Raw genomic sequence first — 19,558 nt, 5'->3', positions numbered from 1 at the left:
ACAATAAAGCTGGGTGACCTCACACTCCTTTGTTGGCTTCATTCTTTGCTGCTTTTCCTGAAGTGGGCAGAGGTAGAGACCTCGACCACAGGGTTCTTTCCTCCCCAGCGCCTTCCCAGACCTTCCTCCTCGTGGGCCAATCCAGGTTGCGCTGGGTTCTGGGCTCATCCGTGGGGGAGTGTGTGCAACATCCTCACGGACCATCGCTGCTCTGGCAGGGGCAGCCCAGCTCCGCGCTTCTTTCTGGGCTTGGGGGTGCCATCGTGTTCAGGGTACATGTCAGCCTCAGGGCTGCTGCCAGCTGCCTGACAGCCTGGGCTACTCCCCTGCGTGTGGGCAGTGCGGTCAGGTCTGAGGGCTGCTTCCGTACGGTGTCAGTCACAGACACGAGACAAAACAAACTGGCTGCAAAAGTCAGCTGATGTCGTAAGGAAAGAAACTCCTCAGATGGAGATGGAAGAAGAGGGTGACAACGTAGCTGGGCCGTCACGAGAAATCTCTGGGCAAGAAGCAGGAATGAGCGCAGGGAGGGCGCAGGGAGCACCTGCGATCCCCTCAGGGTGGTCGACGCCCAACTCTGAGGTGCTCTGGGTGGAGCTGGAAGTGATGGCGGCTAAACCCCAACGTACAAAGGCTGTTCTCCCGGTGCACGGCTCCCAGGAGTGTGGGCACACAGGGCGTGGTCCACTCAGGAGGTTGTCCAGGGCGAGGCAGTCAACTCCGCACCTCAAGGTCGCCTCCACCAAGAAGGAAAGAGAGGAGCTGTTGTAGGCGACTCCCGTCTTAAGGGAACAGAGGGCCCTGTATGTCGGCCAGACCCTACCCACAGGGAAGCGTGCCGCCCGCCTCCCTGTGATGCGGGCAGGCACATTACCAGAAAATTTCCTGGCCTGGTTCCCCCCTCTGCTTGTTATCCCTTTCCGCCAGTTCAGGCTGGCAGTGATGAAGTTGCTGAGGGAAGCCTAAGTGCCATCAACAGCATGCCAGGGGACTGGGGCACTTAGTCGATGGAGTGAGGATTGTTTTCCTGTGCCCGCACCTTCAGTGGCAGAGAGGGATACTGAGAGGGCGAGGAAAACCCATCTGTTAAATACATGGCTGAGAGGCTGCTGCCACTGCGGGAATTTTGGCTTTTTTTTGTCCACGGGGAGACTCACAGATGGGTCCCACCTGTCTTAAAAGGGGAAATGGATCCTCAGGAGCCGGCGGTGCTCATTGAGAGGGCTTGAAAGTAGGTACGAAGGGGGGAGGGGATAAAACAAGGCTCACTGGAGATGAGCCTGGGGGTCCCATGACAGGGCTGGGGGTGAGGCCAACAGCTCAGCTCAAGTGCACCTACATTAATGCACACAGCGTGGGCAACAACATGAGCCCTTTGTCAGCTGGCTGCTCTGACGCCAAGCAACAGAGCCCGTAGCCTGGACTTAGTGAGCTGCGAAGCACGGCATCTGGGATCCCTTTCTAAGGAAGGGACGTTGACAAAGCAATTGGTAAAGGGATATGGGCCCCGAACTTCTGGAGATATCCCTTCAAAGAAGACCGTAGAATCGTAGATCCGGTATGTTCCCCAGGCATGCGGATGACCATAGAGGAGGGTGTCAAGTGCCTGAGCATTTTTTTCTGTGCTGCAGGTGAAGTATGATATTAAAGACATGAGGGGAGATACAGGTTGGATGTTGGGAGGAAGTCCTTTAATTGGAGGGTGGTGACAAAGGGAAGGCGAGCAATGTCGTTTACCTGGACTTGAGCAAGGCCTTTGACATTGTTCCCCGCCACATCCCTGTCTCCAAATTGGTGGGATGTGGATTTGATGGGTGGACCAGCGGATGGACAAGGAATTGGTTGAAAGGCCGCAGGCAAAATGTGGCGATTAATGGTTCTCTGTCCAGGTGGAGGCCAGTAACAAGCACTGTCCCCCAGGGGTCTGTCTTGGGACCGATGCTCTTTAGCATCTTTATCAGTGACATCGATGACGGAATTGAGTGTAGCCTCACCATGTTTGCTGACGACACCAAGCTGAGTGGCGCGGTTGACACAGTGGCAGGAAAGGATGCCATTCAGAGTGACCTCAACAGACTTGAAAGGTGTGCCCAGGTGAATCTCAAGAGGTTTCAACACTGCAAAGTGCAAGGGTTTTGCACTTGGGCCAGCAAAATCCCGGGCATATATACAGACTGGAAGCAGCAGTCCTTGAGGGTAGCCCTGCAGAGAAGGACCTGGGGGTCCTGGTGGATGGAAAACTGAGCGCGAGCCAGCAGTGTGTTCTTGCTGTTCGGAAAGCAAGTGGTATCCTGGGCTCCATCAGAAGAAGGGTGACAGCAGGGACAGGGAGGTGATTGTCTCTCTCTACTCTGCCTTTGTGAGGCCCCATCTGGAGTACTGCGTCCAGGCCTGGAGCCCCCAGTACAAGAAGGACAGGGAGCTGTTGGAGAGGGTCCAGAAGGGGGCCACAAAGATGATCAGAGGGCTGGAGCACCTCCCCTATGAAGACAGGCTGAGGGAGCCGGGCTTGTTCAGTCTGCAGAAGAGAAGGCTGCAGGGTGACCGTACCCAAAGGGAGCCCATAAACTGGAGGGGTGTCAACTCCTTGAAAGGGTAGATAATAGCAGGACGAGGGGAAGCGGTTTCAAGTTGAAGGAGGGAATATTTCGGTTGGATTTTCAGGGGCAAGTACTTTACTATGAGAGTGGTGAGGTGCTGGGACAGGCTGCCCAGAGAGGCTGTGGATGCCTCTGCTCCCACCTACCATTTACAGGGCAAGCGGTCTTACAGAGGAAACAGCAGAGCTCATTATGCTTTGCCAGCGCTCTCTGTTAACAGCTGCATCTTTTGAGGTGGTCATGGATCCTCTGCCACTTTGGATTTTGCCTCACCCAACACAGTTTTTTCCAGCTCAATTTGAAGTTAATCATGTCATGGGTAGGCCAGTTTCCCGCCAGTGTCTGCATAAGGGTTGCCGCTTTGATGTTTATAGGTGAGCATTTCGTTTGAGCAGGACAAATCCAAGAGATGCCGATCATCCCCCAAGGCATGATGCCAGCCCGTATCTCACATCAGGTCCTACTTGTCTTCAGGGTCTCGCTTCACTTCCTCTCTAAGCCTTGGAATATCTCACTTTCTACACAAGTTCCCCAGGGTTCTCTAGTAAAAGTATTCAACACTCCGGTTAAATGAAAAATGAAATAATACTTGTAAGAAAAGGAACAAAGAGGAATGACAAACTTTTGAGGAAGAGGGAGCAGGCAGGGTTTGTCTTTGGAGAGAGAGAGAGAAATGGCCAAAAGGGCACTGCAGTGAAAAGGCACCAAAGGAAGAGAACTTTCATCAGAGCCCATCTGCAGTCACAAAAGCTCAAGCCGTGCTGGAAGGAATGTGCTTGGGCAGTCCACGGTTCGTGAACAGGAAGTCTGGGGGTTTTCTCTCTCTTGTTTCAAGCAAGCCTTGGGGTGACTCAAGTATGCGTCTGCAAGCGTGGAAGACTTGTACTCTGTAGCTAAGGTATGATGCACACCATTACCATTACCGTTTTCCTTCCTGCCCACAGCACAGAAGTAGATTGGAGGAGCTGTGCACTTGGGACAAACACTGAAGATAAGACGCTCAGCTCGTGGCGGCGGTACTTTGGCAGAGATGGTTGCCACGGCGTCACAGAAAAGCTTGGGCTGGAGGCAACCTTAGAAGTTGAACTAGTTCCAACCACTTGCTATGGGCAGGGTTGCCACAATAGAAGGTTAGAATAGGATGCCATCCAGCGTGGCCTTGAACGCCTCCAGGGATGGGGCATCCACCGTTTCTCTGGGCAATCCTAAAGATGCTCAAGTTCGGAGCTCATTCAGCTCTGCAGGAGAGGCTGTGACTCCAGGGCACCAGGTGTACTGCTCTTGACCTGCTTAAGCTCTCTGAAAAGCTGACTGGTGTCAAAGCTGGCTTTCTAAGCTCTCTCAAGCTTTGTCTCCTGGTCCCCTGAATCTAGCATCTGGAGTGAACACGGGGATCTTCTCAGCTGTCTAAAGGGACCCCCAGCGCTCAGCTAGGTAAGCAGAGTTCACAGCCCAGGCTCTGATTCCCAGTGCCTGCAGCGCATGGATTCAAAGCTATTGGAAATGCATGGCAGCTGCCCAGAGAAGCTGTATCCCAAGTCAGTCAGGGTTGTGATGCTTCCCACCCCCCACCCTCCCCACCCCACCCCACCACTTTTTTTTTTTTCCTGTTCTTTCCTCTCATTACAGGCCTTAGAGATGGAAGGCCAAATATGTGCAGGAGCAGGGGCAGCCCAGCAGCCACTGTAGAAAACTGCAAACCCATCCCGTCCTACAGCCCTGCTCTTGCTTCCCATGCCTGCCGGAAATACTTCCCAGGGTTTGTTGCAGGCTCTATGTTAAAGCTTTGATTTGTTACTCTATGTGAGTATTTTTTTAACCATGCCAGTGAAGATCTTTACGATGAGGGCTGCCCTGTACGTAGACAAAGGGAGATAAAACAAAAAAGCAAATTTTCCAGTGGGAAGAGTATTATTCCCAAGCATATTTCATGAGAACAAAATGTTGATTGTGCGAGAATTTGGTGACAAATCAAAGCTGGCAAAATGCAGTGAACAAACAGAGAGCTACATTGCAGTAGCAGTTAGGACAAAGAAGGTGACAGGTGAAGGATGAGAGATGGTGGTTCATAAGTTCACAGTTTCATACATCACACGTTGCTGCTAAAGAGGCTGCAGTACTGAATCGCAGAATTGTAGGGGTTGGAAGGGACCTCTGGTGATCACCGTGTCCAAACCGCCTGCCAGGGCATGCTCAGCAGGCTGCACAGGTAGGCATCCAGACGGGTCATCCCTCCCATGCCCACTGAACATGCCCCTCAGTGCTACATCTGCATGGCTCCTGCATGCATCCAGGGACGGTGACCCCACGGCCTCCCCGGGCAACCTGTTGCAGTGCACATCCCCTCCCAAATCCCCGAGGAAAGCATTTCCCCTACGAGTTAATCTCATCTCCTCTTTTAGGTTAAAGCTTGTTCAGCTTGTCCAATTCCTATCAAACCACGTAGAAAGTCACCCACCATGCACGCTAGATACCAAAAATGCTGTTGACTTGCAAATGTTTACTAGACTGTCTAGAAACCTAGGCTGGACTCAGCCAAGAAATGCTAGCGTGGCTCCAGCGCTGCAGCCTTGGCCAAGGGACAGCTCCACTGGTGGCTCTGGCCGGGGCAGCAGTGCCAGCAGGTTGAGGGAAGCCATAATTTCTGACGTGACTCTGCACTGCCTGCCAGAGTGTCTGCTCTGTTGCCTGGGGACCCAGGCCCACACCCTCTGTGAGGCGGTGACCGTGATGTCACAGTGGGTGTCATGGAGCGGCCATTGTGACGCGTGAGGCTTGGAGCAGAGCAAAGGCTGCGGGGCTCAGCCCGAGCGTCAGTGCGGCCTGGCGAGGCGCGGAGAGAGCAGGGACTCTTGCAGTGCTCGCTGTTAACGCACATGATGTCCAGTAGGAAGCGGAAGGCCTCCAGCTCGGAGGAGCCAGGTGAGAGCACAGCATCCCGATGCTGGGCAGAGGGGTTCTGGGCTTCTGCCTGCGGCTGAGAGCGGAGAGGGGAGGAAGGGGCAGGCAGGAGCTCCCAGGCAGGCATGGGGCTGGGCCCCTCTGCTCCTTGGCAAGGGGGCCCAGCTTGGGCTGTGGCTGCCTTGGGCCTGCCATGGCCCCTTCCCCTCCACCACCTCCAGCCAGCACGGCAGGCACAGAGCAGGACCCTGGGGACAGCCCTCAGGGACACCTGGTCCCGCCAGCTGCTCACCGCTGCTCGCATTTGCTCTCTCCTCTGCAGTGTGTGCGCTGTGTGGCCGGGCAGATGTCGATCCGAACGTCTGCGGACACACATTTTTTGCGAGTGGGATTCACGTCCATGAGTTCTGCTTGGTGAGTTCCCCCATGGCCTCCTCCCAGATTCCTACTGGGGCTGCTCCTTTCCCTTCCGTCTTCATGAGATCCTCCTCTTTTCTCTCCTGCAGATGTTTGCCAACACCATTTCCGAAGCACGACCAGCATGGGTGGGACCTGAAAGCCTCCCCGTTGCTGTCGTCAGACGCGCAGTCAGGCAGGCAAACCAGAAGGTGAGGACCTGAGTGGAGCGGGGTGTTTTGTGCCAGGAGGGGCTCACAGCAGCTTAGCTGGGAGCCAAAGAGAGCAATCACAGCCCTTCCAACCGCCTCCAGGACAAAGTAGTCCTGCCATAGGAGATGAGCCCTGTCCGCCAGGCTGCTTTGTAGAGCGTGACCCAGCTGTGCCCACATCCTGTGCCCTGCCCAGAGGTGTGGGGCCAGCCACGGAGGCCCTGAGCGTGCCGCTGATGGGGCTGTTCTGCTCTTTACAGCAATGCTTTGTCTGTGGCGAGAGGGGGGCTGCCATCACGTGTGCAGAGAGTGGCTGCGAACGCAGCTTCCATCTGCCCTGCGCCATGGATGGGGAATGCGTCACCCATTTCTTTGGGCCACGCAGGTAAGGGCTGCCGGCAGCAGCCAAGTCAGTGAGGAACCCACAGCGATAGCTCCCAGCAGCCTGCCCGAGCCAGAGCCAGAGCCAGGGCCCGGGGCTGCTTCCTGGTCCTCTGCCCTCCTCGCAGCGCTTCTCACCGTGCCCATCCCTTCCATCTTCCCCCAGCTCCTACTGCTGGGAGCACCGCCCTTCACAGGAAAGTCGGGAAGCTCCAGCTGAAGGCACCAACTGCCTCATCTGCCTTGAGCCCGTGGGGGACAGCTTGTCCTACCACACCATGGTGTGCCCAGCGTGTGCACACTGCTGGTTCCACCGGGGCTGCATCCAGGTAGGAGCCCTCCCCTCACCCTGCAGGCACGCTTGGCGCTCAGCAGCACCAGGCCCCGCTCACGCTCCCACTGCTTGTGCTTCTCCTGCAGCAACAGGCCTTGAATGCTGGCGCTTGGTGCTTCCGGTGCCCCAGTTGTCAGGACATCCTCATGTTCTTAGCAGAGATGTTCCTCATGGGGGATCCATATCCCACTCAGGTTGGTGTCCATCTGCCCAGTCCTACTGGCATTAAGGCTGCAGTGCTGGGCCTGCCCAGGGACTGTCTCGGCAGGCCTGGCCCTTGGCTGTCTCAGGAGCATGTGCCCCAGCTTCATGGAGGTGCTGGAAATGGAGCTGGGGCGGATGTGCTGGGATCACCTTGGATCTATGCTGGGGACACTGGGGGCTCATCACTTCCCCTCCCTTCTCTTGTAGAAGACCACTATGGGAGGAAAGTGATGCGTATGAATCACTTCTAGAGAGGCACAGCCGCTGCAATGCCTGCGAGTGCCTTTACCGTGGTGGCAGAGAGCAGGCAGAGAGAGAGGGGTGAGTTACCGCAGCAGCTCTCTGGGGCCCTGCGGGGGATCTCAGCCTCACCAAAGGCTGGGGGAGCAAGAAGGACTGAGCACCACAGATGTCCTGTGCTGGGCACTCCCCGGCTTGGCTTCCCTTTGTCCTCACAGCCACAACCCTTTGCTTCCCCAGGCCCTGGCAGCTGATCCTCTGCAGCTCCTGTGCTGCTCAAGGCACTCACCGGCGCTGCTCCACCTTGGCAGACACCGCAGACAGCTGGGAGTGTGACAGCTGTGCTGGCCTGGGCACCGGTAAGATGCAAACAGTTCCATCAGTCCCTGGGTTGGGGTCAGGCAAGGGCTGGCATTGGGTGCTCGGGTCAGCGTTGCCAGAGTCCTTAAAGCGACGCTGTGCAAGGTGTGAATAATTTTCCCCAATGAGAAAAGCTTTCACCAGGCTCTTGGTGGCTTGCTCATAATCATCAAGTGTAACCCCTGCACAGTAGTCCCCTATCGTTGAAACTCTCTGAAACTCTGGTACACGGTACAGCACCTGGACTGGCAGAAAAGCACTGTGAAGAACTGGTGTTGTAGGAGACAGAGTAGGAATGGCTGATGGTGCTTTCTGAGTCTCTCTGCCCCAGGAGGGATGACAGCCTGTCGCAGCTGGGGGCTGCAGGTTCATCCCGCTGACCTTCCCGCCTTCCCTTACAGCCTCCAGCGCAAACATGGAGCACGCCGGCTCCAGCAGTGCCAGCCGGGAGGGACTGAGGCCATCCCACAGCTCCTCGGTGCCGGAGAACATCAGCTCCGCGTCCACCAGCCAAGGCAGCGTCGGGCCCGTCGCTCAGTTCCCAGCTGCCTGAGCACAGTGGCCATCCCAGGGAGCCTGAGACGGAGCTCCGGCCACGTTTACACGAGGATCAGAATCCCTCTGAGCAGCGCCGAGGGCGTCGAAGGAGCAGACGGACACCAGCCCCCGGTTGCTGAGAGCAGCTCCCAGACCTCCACCAGACAGAGGGCATCGGGGTCCTCCACAGAGTCCCCAGCAGCTGCTCACACAATGCGTCTCAGGCCGCGGCGGGCAGGCAGACGCGAAGCCGCTCCCCATTACGCGCTCGGGCCTCACATTCACCAAACCGGCCCAGAAGACAACGTGGCAGCAGGCAGATGCCCTTGAGGGAGTCCTCGCTGCCTGAAGACAGGCGACAGTCCACCCGCCAAGGACGGTCCCGCACACAAACCTGTTCCACAGTGGGTCGTTAGGCTGCAAATTCCCACAGCCGGCCCTGAGGAGACCATGAGAGCGGGAGCCGTTGCGAACACCGAGACACTCCCAAGTCCACCTTCAAAATGAACATCACCACAGCCAGCATCAAAGATCTATGTAAAAGCAGCTGTGTTCCATCCCCAACTGCTGGCTCTGGTCCCCAGCAGCCAACACAATAACACCGAGACACTCCCGAGTCCATCTTCACAATGAACATCACCACAGCCAGCATCAAAGATGTACGTACGGGCAGCTCTGTTCCATCCCCAGCTGCTGCTCCTACGTACATCTTTGATGCTGTCCCCAGCAGCCAACACAATAAAGCTGGGTGACCTCACACTCCTTTGTTGGCTTCATTCTTTGCTGCTTTTCCTGAAGTGGGCAGAGGTAGAGACCTCGACCACAGGGTTCTTTCCTCCCCAGCACCTTCCCAGACCTTCCTCCCCGTGGGCCAATCCAGGCTGCGCTGGGTTCTGGGCTCATCCGTGGGGGAGAGTGTGTGTCCAACATCCTCACGGACCATCGCTGCTCTGGCAGGGGCAGCCCAGCTCCGCGCTTCTTTCTGGGCTTGGGGGTGCCATCGTGTTCAGGGTACATGTCAGCCTCAGGGCTGCTGCCAGCTGCCTGACAGCCTGGGCTACTCCCCTGCGTGTGGGCAGTGCGGTCAGGTCTGAGGGCTGCTTCCGTACGGTGTCAGTCACAGACACGAGACAAAACAAACTGGCTGCAAAAGTCAGCTGATGTCGTAAGGAAAGAAACTCCTCAGATGGAGATGGAAGAAGAGGGTGACAACGTAGCTGGGCCGTCACGAGAAATCTCTGGGCAAGAAGCAGGAATGAGCGCAGGGAGGGCGCAGGGAGCACCTGCGATCCCCTCAGGGTGGTCGACGCCCAACTCTGAGGTGCTCTGGGTGGAGCTGGAAGTGATGGCGGCTAAACCCCAACGTACAAAGGCTGTTCTCCCGGTGCACGGCTCCCAGGAGTGTGGGCACACAGGGCGTGGTTCCACTCAGGAGGTTGTCCAGGGCGAGGCAGTCAACTCCGCACCTCAAGGTCGCCTCCACCAAGAAGGAAAGAGAGGAGCTGTGGTAGGCGACTCCCGTCTTAAGGGAACAGAGGGCCCTGTATGTTGGCCAGACCCTACCCACAGGGAAGCGTGCCGCCCGCCTCCCTGTGATGCGGGCAGGCACATTACCAGAACATTTCCTGGCCTGGTTCCCCCCTCTGCTCGTTATCCCTTTCCGCCAGTTCAGGCTGGCAGTGATGAAGTTGCTGAGGGAAGCCTAAGTGCCATCAACAGCATGCCAGGGGACTGGGGCACTTAGTCGATGGAGTGAGGATTGTTTTCCTGTGCCCGCACCTTCAGTGGCAGAGAGGGATACTGAGAGGGCGAGGAAAACCCATCTGTTAAATACATGGCTGAGAGGCTGCTGCCACTGCGGGAATTTTGGCTTTTTTTTGTCCACGGGGAGACTCACAGATGGGTCCCACCTGTCTCAAAGGGGGAAATGGATCCTCAGGAGCCGGCGGTGCTCATTGAGAGGGCTTGAAAGTAGGTACGAAGGGGGGAGGGGATAAAACAAGGCTCACTGGAGATGAGCCTGGGGGTCCCATGACAGGGCTGGGGGTGAGGCAACAGCTCAGCTCAAGTGCACCTACATTAATGCACACAGCGTGGGCAACAACATGAGCCCTTTGTCAGCTGGCTGCTCTGACGCCAAGCAACAGAGCCGTAGCCTGGACTTAGTGAGCTGCGAAGCACGGCATCTGGGATCCCTTTCTAAGGAAGGGGACGTGACAAAGCAATTGGTAAAGGGATATGGGCCCCGAACTTCTGGAGATATCCCTTCAAAGAAGACCGTAGAATCGTAGATCCGGTATGTTCCCCAGGCATGCGGATGACCATAGAGGAGGGTGTCAAGTGCCTGAGGCATTTTTTTCTGTGCTGCAGGTGAAGTATGATATTAAAGACATGAGGGGAGATACAGGTTGGATGTTGGGAGGAAGTCCTTTAATTGGAGGGTGGTGACAAAGGGAAGGCGAGCAATGTCGTTTACCTGGACTTGAGCAAGGCCTTTGACATTGTTCCCCGCACATCCCTGTCTCCAAATTGGTGGGATGTGGATTTGATGGGTGGACCAGCGGCATGGACAAGGAATTGGTTGAAAGGCCGCAGGCAAAATGTGGCGATTAATGGTTCTCTGTCCAGGTGGAGGCCAGTAACAAGCAGTGTCCCCAGGGGTCTGTCTTGGGACCGATGCTCTTTAGCATCTTTATCAGTGACATCGATGACGGAATTGAGTGTAGCCTCAGCATGTTTGCTGACGACACCAAGCTGAGTGGCGCGGTTGACACTAGTGGCAGGAAAGGATGCCATTCAGAGTGACCTCAACAGACTTGAAAGGTGTGCCCAGGTGAATCTCAAGAGGTTCAACACTGCAAAGTGCAAGGGTTTTGCACTTGGGCCAGCAAAATCCCGGCATATATACAGACTGGAAGCAGCAGTCCTTGAGGGTAGCCCTGCAGAGAAGGACCTGGGGGTCCCGGTGGAAGAAAAACTGAATTCAAGCCAGCAGTGTGTTCTTGCTGTTCAGAAAGCAAGTGGTATCCTGGGCTCCATCAGAAGAAGGGTGACAGCAGGGACAGGGAGGTGACTTGTCTCTCTCTACTCTGCCTTTGTGAGGCCCCATCTGGGGTACTGCGTCCAGGCCTGGAGCCCCAGTACAAGAAGGACAGGGAGCTGTTGGAGAGGGTCCAGAAGGGGGCCACAAAGATGATCAGAGGGCTGAAGCACCTCCCCTATGAAAACAGGCTGAGGGAGCCGGGCTTGTTCAGTCTGCAGAAGAGAAGGCTGCAGGGTGACCTCCCTGCAGCCTTTCAGTACCTAAAGGGAGCCCATAAACTGGAGGGGTGTCAACTCCTTGAAAGGGTAGATAATAGCAGGACGAGGGGAAGCGGTTTCAAGTTGAAGGAGGGAATATTTAGATTGGATTCAGGAGCAAGTACTTTACTATGAGAGTGGTGAGGGTGCTGGGACAGGCTGCCCAGAGAGGCTGTGGATGCCTCTGCTCCCACCTACCATTTACAGGGCAAGCGGTCTTACAGAGGAAACAGCAGAGCTCAATATGCTTTGCCAGCACTCTCTGTTAACAGCTGCATCTTTTGAGGTGGTCATGGATCCTCTGCCACTTTGGATTTTGCCTCACCCAACACAGTTTTTCCAGCTCAATTTGAAGTTAATCATGTCATGGGTAGGCCAGTTTCCCGCCAGTGTCTGCATAAGGGTTGCCGCTTTGATGTTTATAGATGAGCATTTCGTTTGAGCAGGACAAATCCAAACAGAGATGCCGATCATCCCCCAAGGCATGATGCCAGCCCGTATCTCACATCAGGTCCTACTTGTCTTCAGGGTCTCGCTTCACTTCCTCTCTAAGCCTTGGAATATCTCACTTTCTACACAAGTTCCCCAGGGTTCTCTAGTAAAAGTATTCAACACTCCGGTTAAATGAAAATGAAATAATACTTGTAAGAAAAGGAACAAAGAGGAATGACAAACTTTTGAGGAAGAGGGAGCAGGCAGGGTTTGTCTTTGGAGAGAGAGAGAGAAATGGCCAAAAGGGCACTGCAGTGAAAAGGCACCAAAGGAAGAGAACTTTCATCAGAGCCCATCTGCAGTCACAAAAGCTCAAGCCGTGCTGGAAGGAATGTGCTTGGGCAGTCCACGGTTCGTGAACAGGAAGTCTGGGGGTTTTCTCTCTCTTGTTTCAAGCAAGCCTTGGGGTGACTCAAGTATGCGTCTGCAAGCGTGGAAGACTTGTACTCTGTAGCTAAGGTATGATGCACACCATTACCATTACCGTTTTCCTTCCTGCCCACAGCACAGAAGTAGATTGGAGGAGCTGTGCACTTGGGACAAACACTGAAGATAAGACTCTCAGCTCGTGGCGGCGGTACTTTGGCAGAGATGGTTGCCACGGCGTCACAGAAAAGCTTGGGCTGGAGGCAACCTTAGAAGTTGAACTAGTTCCAACCACTTGCTATGGGCAGGGTTGCCACAATAGAAGGTTAGAATAGGATGCCATCCAGCGTGGCCTTGAACGCCTCCAGGGATGGGGCATCCACCGTTTCTCTGGGCAATCCTAAAGATGCTCAAGTTCGGAGCTCATTCAGCTCTGCAGGAGAGGCTGTGACTCCAGGGCACCAGGTGTACTGCTCTTGACCTGCTTAAGCTCTCTGAAAAGCTGACTGGTGTCAAAGCTGGCTTTCTAAGCTCTCTCAAGCTTTGTCTCCTGGTCCCCTGAATCTAGCATCTGGAGTGAACACGGGGATCTTCTCAGCTGTCTAAAGGGACCCCCAGCGCTCAGCTAGGTAAGCAGAGTTCACAGCCCAGGCTCTGATTCCCAGTGCCTGCAGCGCATGGATTCAAAGCTATTGGAAATGCATGGCAGCTGCCCAGAGAAGCTGTATCCCAAGTTCAGTCAGGGTTGTGATGCTTCCCACCCCCCACCCTCCCCACCCCACCCCACCACTTTTTTTTTTTTTCCTGTTCTTTCCTCTCATTACAGGCCTTAGAGATGGAAGGCCAAATATGTGCAGGAGCAGGGGCAGCCCAGCAGCCACTGTAGAAAACTGCAAACCCATCCCGCTCCTACAGCCCTGCTCTTGCTTCCCATGCCTGCCGGAAATACTTCCCAGGGTTTGTTGCAGGCTCTATGTTAAAGCTTTGATTTGTTACTCTATGTGAGTATTTTTTTAACCATGCCAGTGAAGATCTTTACGATGAGGGCCTTGCCCTGTACGTAGACAAAGGGAGATAAAACAAAAAAAGCAATTTTCCAGTGGGAAGAGTATTATTCCCCAAGCATATTTCATGAGAACAAAATGTTGATTGTGCTGAGAATTTGGTGACAAATCAAAGCTGGCAAAATGCAGTGAACAAACAGAGAGCTACATTGCAGTTGCAGCTAGGACAAAGAAGGTGACAGGTGAAGGATGAGAGATGGTGGTTCATAAGTTCACAGTTTCATACATCACACGTTGCTGCTAAAGAGGCTGCAGTACTGAATCGCAGAATTGTAGGGGTTGGAAGGGACCTCTGGTGATCAGCGTGTCCAAAACCGCCTGCCAGGGCATGCTCAGCAGGCTGCACAGGTAGGCATTCAGACGGGTCATCCCTTCCATGCCCACTGAACATGCCCCTCAGTGCTACATCTGCATGGCTCCTGCACGCATCCAGGGACGGTGACCCCACGGCCTCCCCGGGCAACCTGTTGCAGTGCACATCCCCTCCCAAATCCCCGAGGAAAGCATTTCCCCTACGAGTTAATCTCATCACCTCTTTTAGATTAAAGCTTGTTCAGCTTGTCCAATTCCTATCAAACCACGTTAGAAAGTCACTCACCACGCACGCTAGATACCAAATATGCTGTTGACTTGCAAATGTTTACTAGACTGTCTAGAAACCTAGGCTGGACTCAGCCAAGAAATGCTAGCGTGGCTCCAGCGCTGCAGCCTTGGCCAAGGGACATCTCCGCTCGTGGCTCTGGCCGGGGCAGCAGTGCCAGCAGGTTGAGGGAAGCCATAATTCCTGATGTGACTCTACACTGCCTGCCAGAGCCTCTGCTCTGTTGCCTGGGGACCCAGGCCCACACCCTCTGTGAGGCGGTGACCGTGATGTCACAGTTGGGTGTCATGGAGCGGCCATTGTGACGCGTGAGGCTTGGAGCAGAGCAAAGGCTGCGGGGCTCAGCCCGAGCGTCAGTGCGGCCTGGCGAGGCGCGGATGAGAGCAGGGACTCTTTGCAGTGCTCGCTGTTAACGCACATGATGTCCAGTAGGAAGCGGAAGGCCTCCAGCTCGGAGGAGCCAGGTGAGAGCACAGCATCCCGATGCTGGGCAGAGGGGTTCTGGGCTTCTGCCTGCGGCTGAGAGCGGAGAGGGGAGGAAGGGGCAGGCAGGAGCTCCAGGCAGGCATGGGGCTGGGCCCCTCTGCTCCTTGGCAAGGGGGCCCAGCTTGGGCTGTGGCTGCCTTGGGCCTGCCATGGCCCCTTCCCCTCCACCACCTCCAGCCAGCACGGCAGGCACAGAGCAGGACCCTGGGACAGCCCTCAGGGACACCTGGTCCCGCCAGCTGCTCACCGCTGCTCGCATTTGCTCTCTCCTCTGCAGTGTTGTGCGCTGTGTGGCGGGCAGATGTCGATCCGAACGTCTGCGGACACACATTTTTTGCGAGTGGGATTCACGTCCATGAGTTTCTGCTTGGTGAGTTCCCCATGGCCTCCTCCCAGATTCCTACTGGGGCTGCTCCTTTCCCTTCCGTCTTCATGAGATCCTCCTCTTTTCTCTCCTGCAGATGTTTGCCAACACCATTTCCGAAGCACGACCAGCATGGGTGGGACCTGAGGGCCTCCCCGTTTGCTGTCGTCAGACGCGCAGTCAGGCAGGCAAACCAGAAGGTGAGGACCTGAGTGGAGCGGGGTGTTTTGTGCCAGGAGGGGCTCACAGCAGCCTTAGTGGGAGCCAAAGAGAGCAATCACAGCCCTTCCAACCTGCCTCCAGGACAAAGTAGTCCTGCCATAGGAGATGAGCCCTGTCCGCCAGGCTGCTTTGTAGAGCGTGACCCAGCTGTGCCCACATCCTGTGCCCTGCCCAGAGGTGTGGGGCCAGCCACGGAGGCCCTGAGCGTGCCGCTGATGGGGCTGTTCTGCTCTTTACAGCAATGCTTTATCTGTGGCGAGAGGGGGGCTGCCATCACGTGTGCAGAGAGTGGCTGCGAACGCAGCTTTCCATCTGCCCTGCGCCATGGATGGGGAATGCGTCACCCATTTCTTTGGGCACGCAGGTAAGGGCTGCCGGCAGCAGCCAAGTCAGTGAGGAACCCACAGCGATAGCTCCCAGCAGCCTGCCCGAGCCAGAGCAGAGCCAGGGCCCAAGGCTGCTTCCTGGCCTCTGCCCTTCTCGCAGCGCTTCTCACCGTGCCCATCCCTTCCATCTTCCCCCAGCTCCTACTGCTGGGAGCACCGCCCTTCACAGGAAAGTCGGGAAGCTCCAGCTGAAGGCACCAAACTGCCTCATCTGCCTTGAGCCCGTGGGGGACGCTTGTCCTACCCCACACATGGTGTGCCCAGCGTGTGCACACTGCTGGTTCCACCGGGGCTGCATCCAGGTAGGAGCCCTCCCCCTCACCCTGCAGGCACGCTTGGCGCTCAGCAGCACCAGGCCCCGCTCACGCTCCCACTGCTTGTGCTTCTCCTGCAGCAACAGGCTTGAATGCTGGCGCTTGGTGCTTCCGGGGCCCCAGTTGTCAGGACATCCTCATGTTCTTAGCAGAGATGTTCCTCATGGGGATCCATATCCCACTCAGGTGGTGTCCATCTGCCCAGTCTACTGGCATTAAGGCTGCAGTGCTGGGCCTGCCCAGGGACTGTCTCGGCAGGCCTGGCCCTTGGCTGTCTCAGGAGCATGTGCCCAGCTTCATGGAGGTGCTGGAAATGGAGTTGGGGCGGATGTGCTGAGATCACCTTGGATCTTATGCTGGGGACACTGGGGGCTCATCACTTCCCCCCCTTCTCTTGTAGAAGACCACTATGGGAGGAAAGTGATGCGTATGAATCACTTCTAGAGAGGCACAGCCGCTGCAATGCCTGCGAGTGCCTTTACCGTGGCGGAGAGAGCAGGCAGAGAGAGAGGGGTGAGTTACCGCAGCAGTCTCTCTGGGGCCCTGCGGGGGATCTCAGCCTCACCAAAGGCCTGGGGGAGCAAGAAGGACTGAGCACCACAGATGTCCTGTGCCGGGCACTCCCGGCTTGGCTCCCTTTGTCCTCACAGCCACAACCCTTTTGCTTCCCCAGGCCCTGGCAGCTGATCCTCTGCAGCTCCTGTGCTGCTCAAGGCACTCACCGGCGCTGCTCCACCTGGCAGACACCGCAGACAGCTGGGAGTGTGACAGCTGTGCTGGCCTGGGCACCGGTAAGATGCAAAACAGTTCCATCAGTCCCTGGGTTGGGGGTCAGGCATTGGGTGCCGGGCAGCGTTGCCAGAGTCCTTAAAGCGACGGTGTGCAAGGTGTGAATAATTTCCCCAATGAGAAAAGCTTTCACCAGGCTCTTGGTAGCTTGCTCATAATCATCAAGTGTAAGCCCCTGCACAGTAGTCCCCTATCGTTGAAAACTCTCTGAAACTCTGGTACACGGTACAGCACCTGGATGTGTGACTGTTGTAGACAGAGTAGGAATGCTGATGGTGCTTTCTGATGTCTCTCTGCCCCAGGAGGAGAGGGAGCTGAAGCCCTGTCGCAGCTGGGGGCTGCAGGTCATCCCGCTGACCTTCCCGCCTTCCTTACAAGCCTCCAGCGCAAAACATGGAGCACGCCGGCTCCAGCAGTGCCAGCCGGGAGGGACTGAGCCATCCCCACAGCTCCTCGGTTGCCGGAGAACATAGCTCCGCATCCACCAGCCAGGCAGCGTCGGGCCCGTCGCTCAGTTCCCAGCTGCCTGAGCACAGTGGCCATCCCAGGGAGCCTGGAGAGGAGCTCCGGGCAACGTTTACACGAGGATCAGAATCCCTCTGAGCAGCGCCGAGGGCGTCGAAGGAGCAGGAAGGACACCAGCCCCGGTGCTGAGAGCAGCTCCCAGACCTCCACCAGGACAGAGGGCATCGGGGTCCTCCACAGAGTCCCAGCAGCTGCTCACACAATGCGTCTCAGGCAGCGGCGGGCAGGCCAGACGAGAAGCCGCTCCCATTACGCGCTCGGGCCTCACATTCACCAAACCGGCCCAGAAGACACCGTGGGCAGCAGGCAGATGCCCTTGAGGGAGTCCTCGATGCCTGAAGACAGGCGACAGTTCCACACGCCAAGACGGTCCCGCACACAAAACCTGTCCACAGGGGGCGTTAGGCTGCAAATTCCCAACAGCCGGCCCTGAGGAGACCATGAGAGCGGGAGCCGTTGCGAACACCGAGACACTCCCAAGTCCACCTTCAAAATGAACATCACCACAGCAGCATCAAAGATCTATGTAAAAGCAGCTGTGTTCCATCCCCAACTGCTGGCTCTGGTCCCCAGCAGCCAAACAATAACACCGAGACACTGCCGAGTCAATCTTCACAATGAACATCTCACAGCCAGCATCAACGATGTACGTACGGGCAGCTATGTTCCATCCCCAGCTGCTGCTCCTACGTACATCTTGATGCTGTCCCCAGCAGCCAACACAATAAAAGTGGGTGACCTCACACACTCCTTTGTTGGCTTCATTTTTCTTTGCTGCTTTCCTGAAGTGGGCAGAGGTAGAGACCTCGACACAGGGTTCTTTCCTCCCCAGCGCCTTCCCAGACTTCTCCCCGTGGGCCAATCCAGGCTGCGCTGGGTCTGGGCCCATCCGAGGGGGAGTGTGTCCAGCATCCTCACGGACCATCGCTGCTCTGGCAGGGGCAGCCCAGCTCCGCGCTTCTTTCTGGGCTTGGGGGTGCCATCGTGTTCAGGGTACATGTCAGCCTCAGGGCTGCTGCCAGCTGCCTGACAGCCGGGCTATTCCCTGCGTGTGGCAGTGCGGTCAGGTCTGAGGGCTGCTTCCGTACGGTGTCAGTCACAGACACGAGACAAAACAAAATGGCTGCAAAAGTCAGCTGGAGTCGTAAGGAAAGAAACTCCTCAGATGGAGATGGGAAGAAGAGGGTGACAACGTAGCTGGGCCGTCACAAGAAATCTCTGGGCAAGAAGCAGGAATGAGCGCAGGGGAGGGCGCACGGGAGCACCTGCGCTCCCCTCAGGGTGGTCGCGCCCAACTCTGACTCTGAGCTGGAAGTGATGGATGCGGCTCCCAGGAGTGTGGGCACACAGGGCGTGGTCCACTCAGGAGGTCTGTCCAGGGCGAGGCAGTCAACTCCGCACTCAAGGTCGCCTCCACCAAGAAGGAAAGAGGAGGAGCTGTGGTAGGCGACTCCCGTCTTAAGGGAACAGAGGGCCCTGTATGTCGGCCAGACCCTACCCACAGGGAAGCGTGCCGCCCGCCTCCCTGTGATGCGGGCAGGCACATTACCAGAAAAATTTCCTGGCCTGGTTCCCCCCTCTGCTTGTTATCCCTTTCCGCCAGTTCAGGCTGGCAGTGATGAAGTTTGCTGAGGGAAGCCTAAGTGCCATCAACAGCATGCCAGGGCGACTGGGGCACTTAGTCGATGGAGTGAGGATTGTTTCCGTGCCGCACCTTCAGTGGCAGAGAGGCATACTGAGAGGGTGAGGGAAAAACCAATCTGTTAAATACATGGCTGAGAGGCTGCTGCCACTGCGGGGAATTTTGGCTTTTTTTGTCCACAGGGAGACTCACAGATGGGTCCCACCTGTCTCAAAGGGGGAAATGGATCCTCTGGAGCCGGCAGTGCTCATTGAGAGGGCTGAAAGTAGGTACGAGGAGGGGGGAAGGGGATAAAACAAGGCTCAGTGGAGATGAGCCTGGGGGTCCATGACAGGGCTGGGGGTGAGGCCAACAGCTCAGCTCAAGTGCACCTACATTAATGCACACAGCGTGGGCAACAACATGAGCCCTTTGTCAGCTGGCCCTCTGACGCCAAGCAACAGAGCCCGTAGCCTGGACTTAGTGAGCTGCAAAGCAAGGCATCTGGGATCCCTTTCTAAGGACGGGGACGTTGACCAAAGCAATTGGTAAAGGGATATGGGCCCCGAACTTTGGAGATATCCCTTCAAAGAAGACCGTAGAATCGTAGATCCGGTATGTTCCCAGGCAAGTGGACGACCATAGAGGAGGGTGTCAAGTGCCTGAGGGATTTTTTTCTGTGCTGCAGGTCAAGTATGATATTAAAGACATGAGGGGAGATACAGGTTGGATGTGGGAGGAAGTCCTTAATTGGAGGGTGGTGACAAAGGAAGGCGAGCAATGTCGTTTACCTGGACTTGAGCAAGGCCTTTGACATGTTCCCCTGCCACATCCCTATCTCCAAATTGGTGGGATGTGGATTC

At 56.2% G+C, this 19,558-nt stretch overlaps 1 protein-coding gene across 1 annotated transcript; it reads left to right on the top strand.

Moving 5' to 3' along the window:
• The first annotated feature begins 5,302 nt into the window (after positions 1 to 5,302).
• LOC121109385 (PHD finger protein 7-like) lies at positions 5,303 to 7,259 on the top strand. The gene is made up of 7 exons (XM_040670341.1): positions 5,303 to 5,522; positions 5,824 to 5,915; positions 6,008 to 6,109; positions 6,370 to 6,494; positions 6,657 to 6,819; positions 6,911 to 7,018; positions 7,236 to 7,259. The coding sequence occupies exons 1-7, from the start codon at positions 5,477 to 5,479 to the stop codon at positions 7,257 to 7,259; spliced, it is 660 nt and encodes a 219-aa protein (XP_040526275.1). The 5' UTR covers positions 5,303 to 5,476.
• Positions 7,260 to 19,558: the final 12,299 nt, after the last annotated feature.

This window comes from Gallus gallus, chromosome 1 (genome assembly GCF_016699485.2).
Source record: "Gallus gallus isolate bGalGal1 chromosome 1, bGalGal1.mat.broiler.GRCg7b, whole genome shotgun sequence".
Taxonomy (NCBI): Eukaryota; Metazoa; Chordata; class Aves; order Galliformes; family Phasianidae; genus Gallus; species Gallus gallus.
This window is presented reverse-complemented; position numbering and strand designations above follow the sequence as displayed.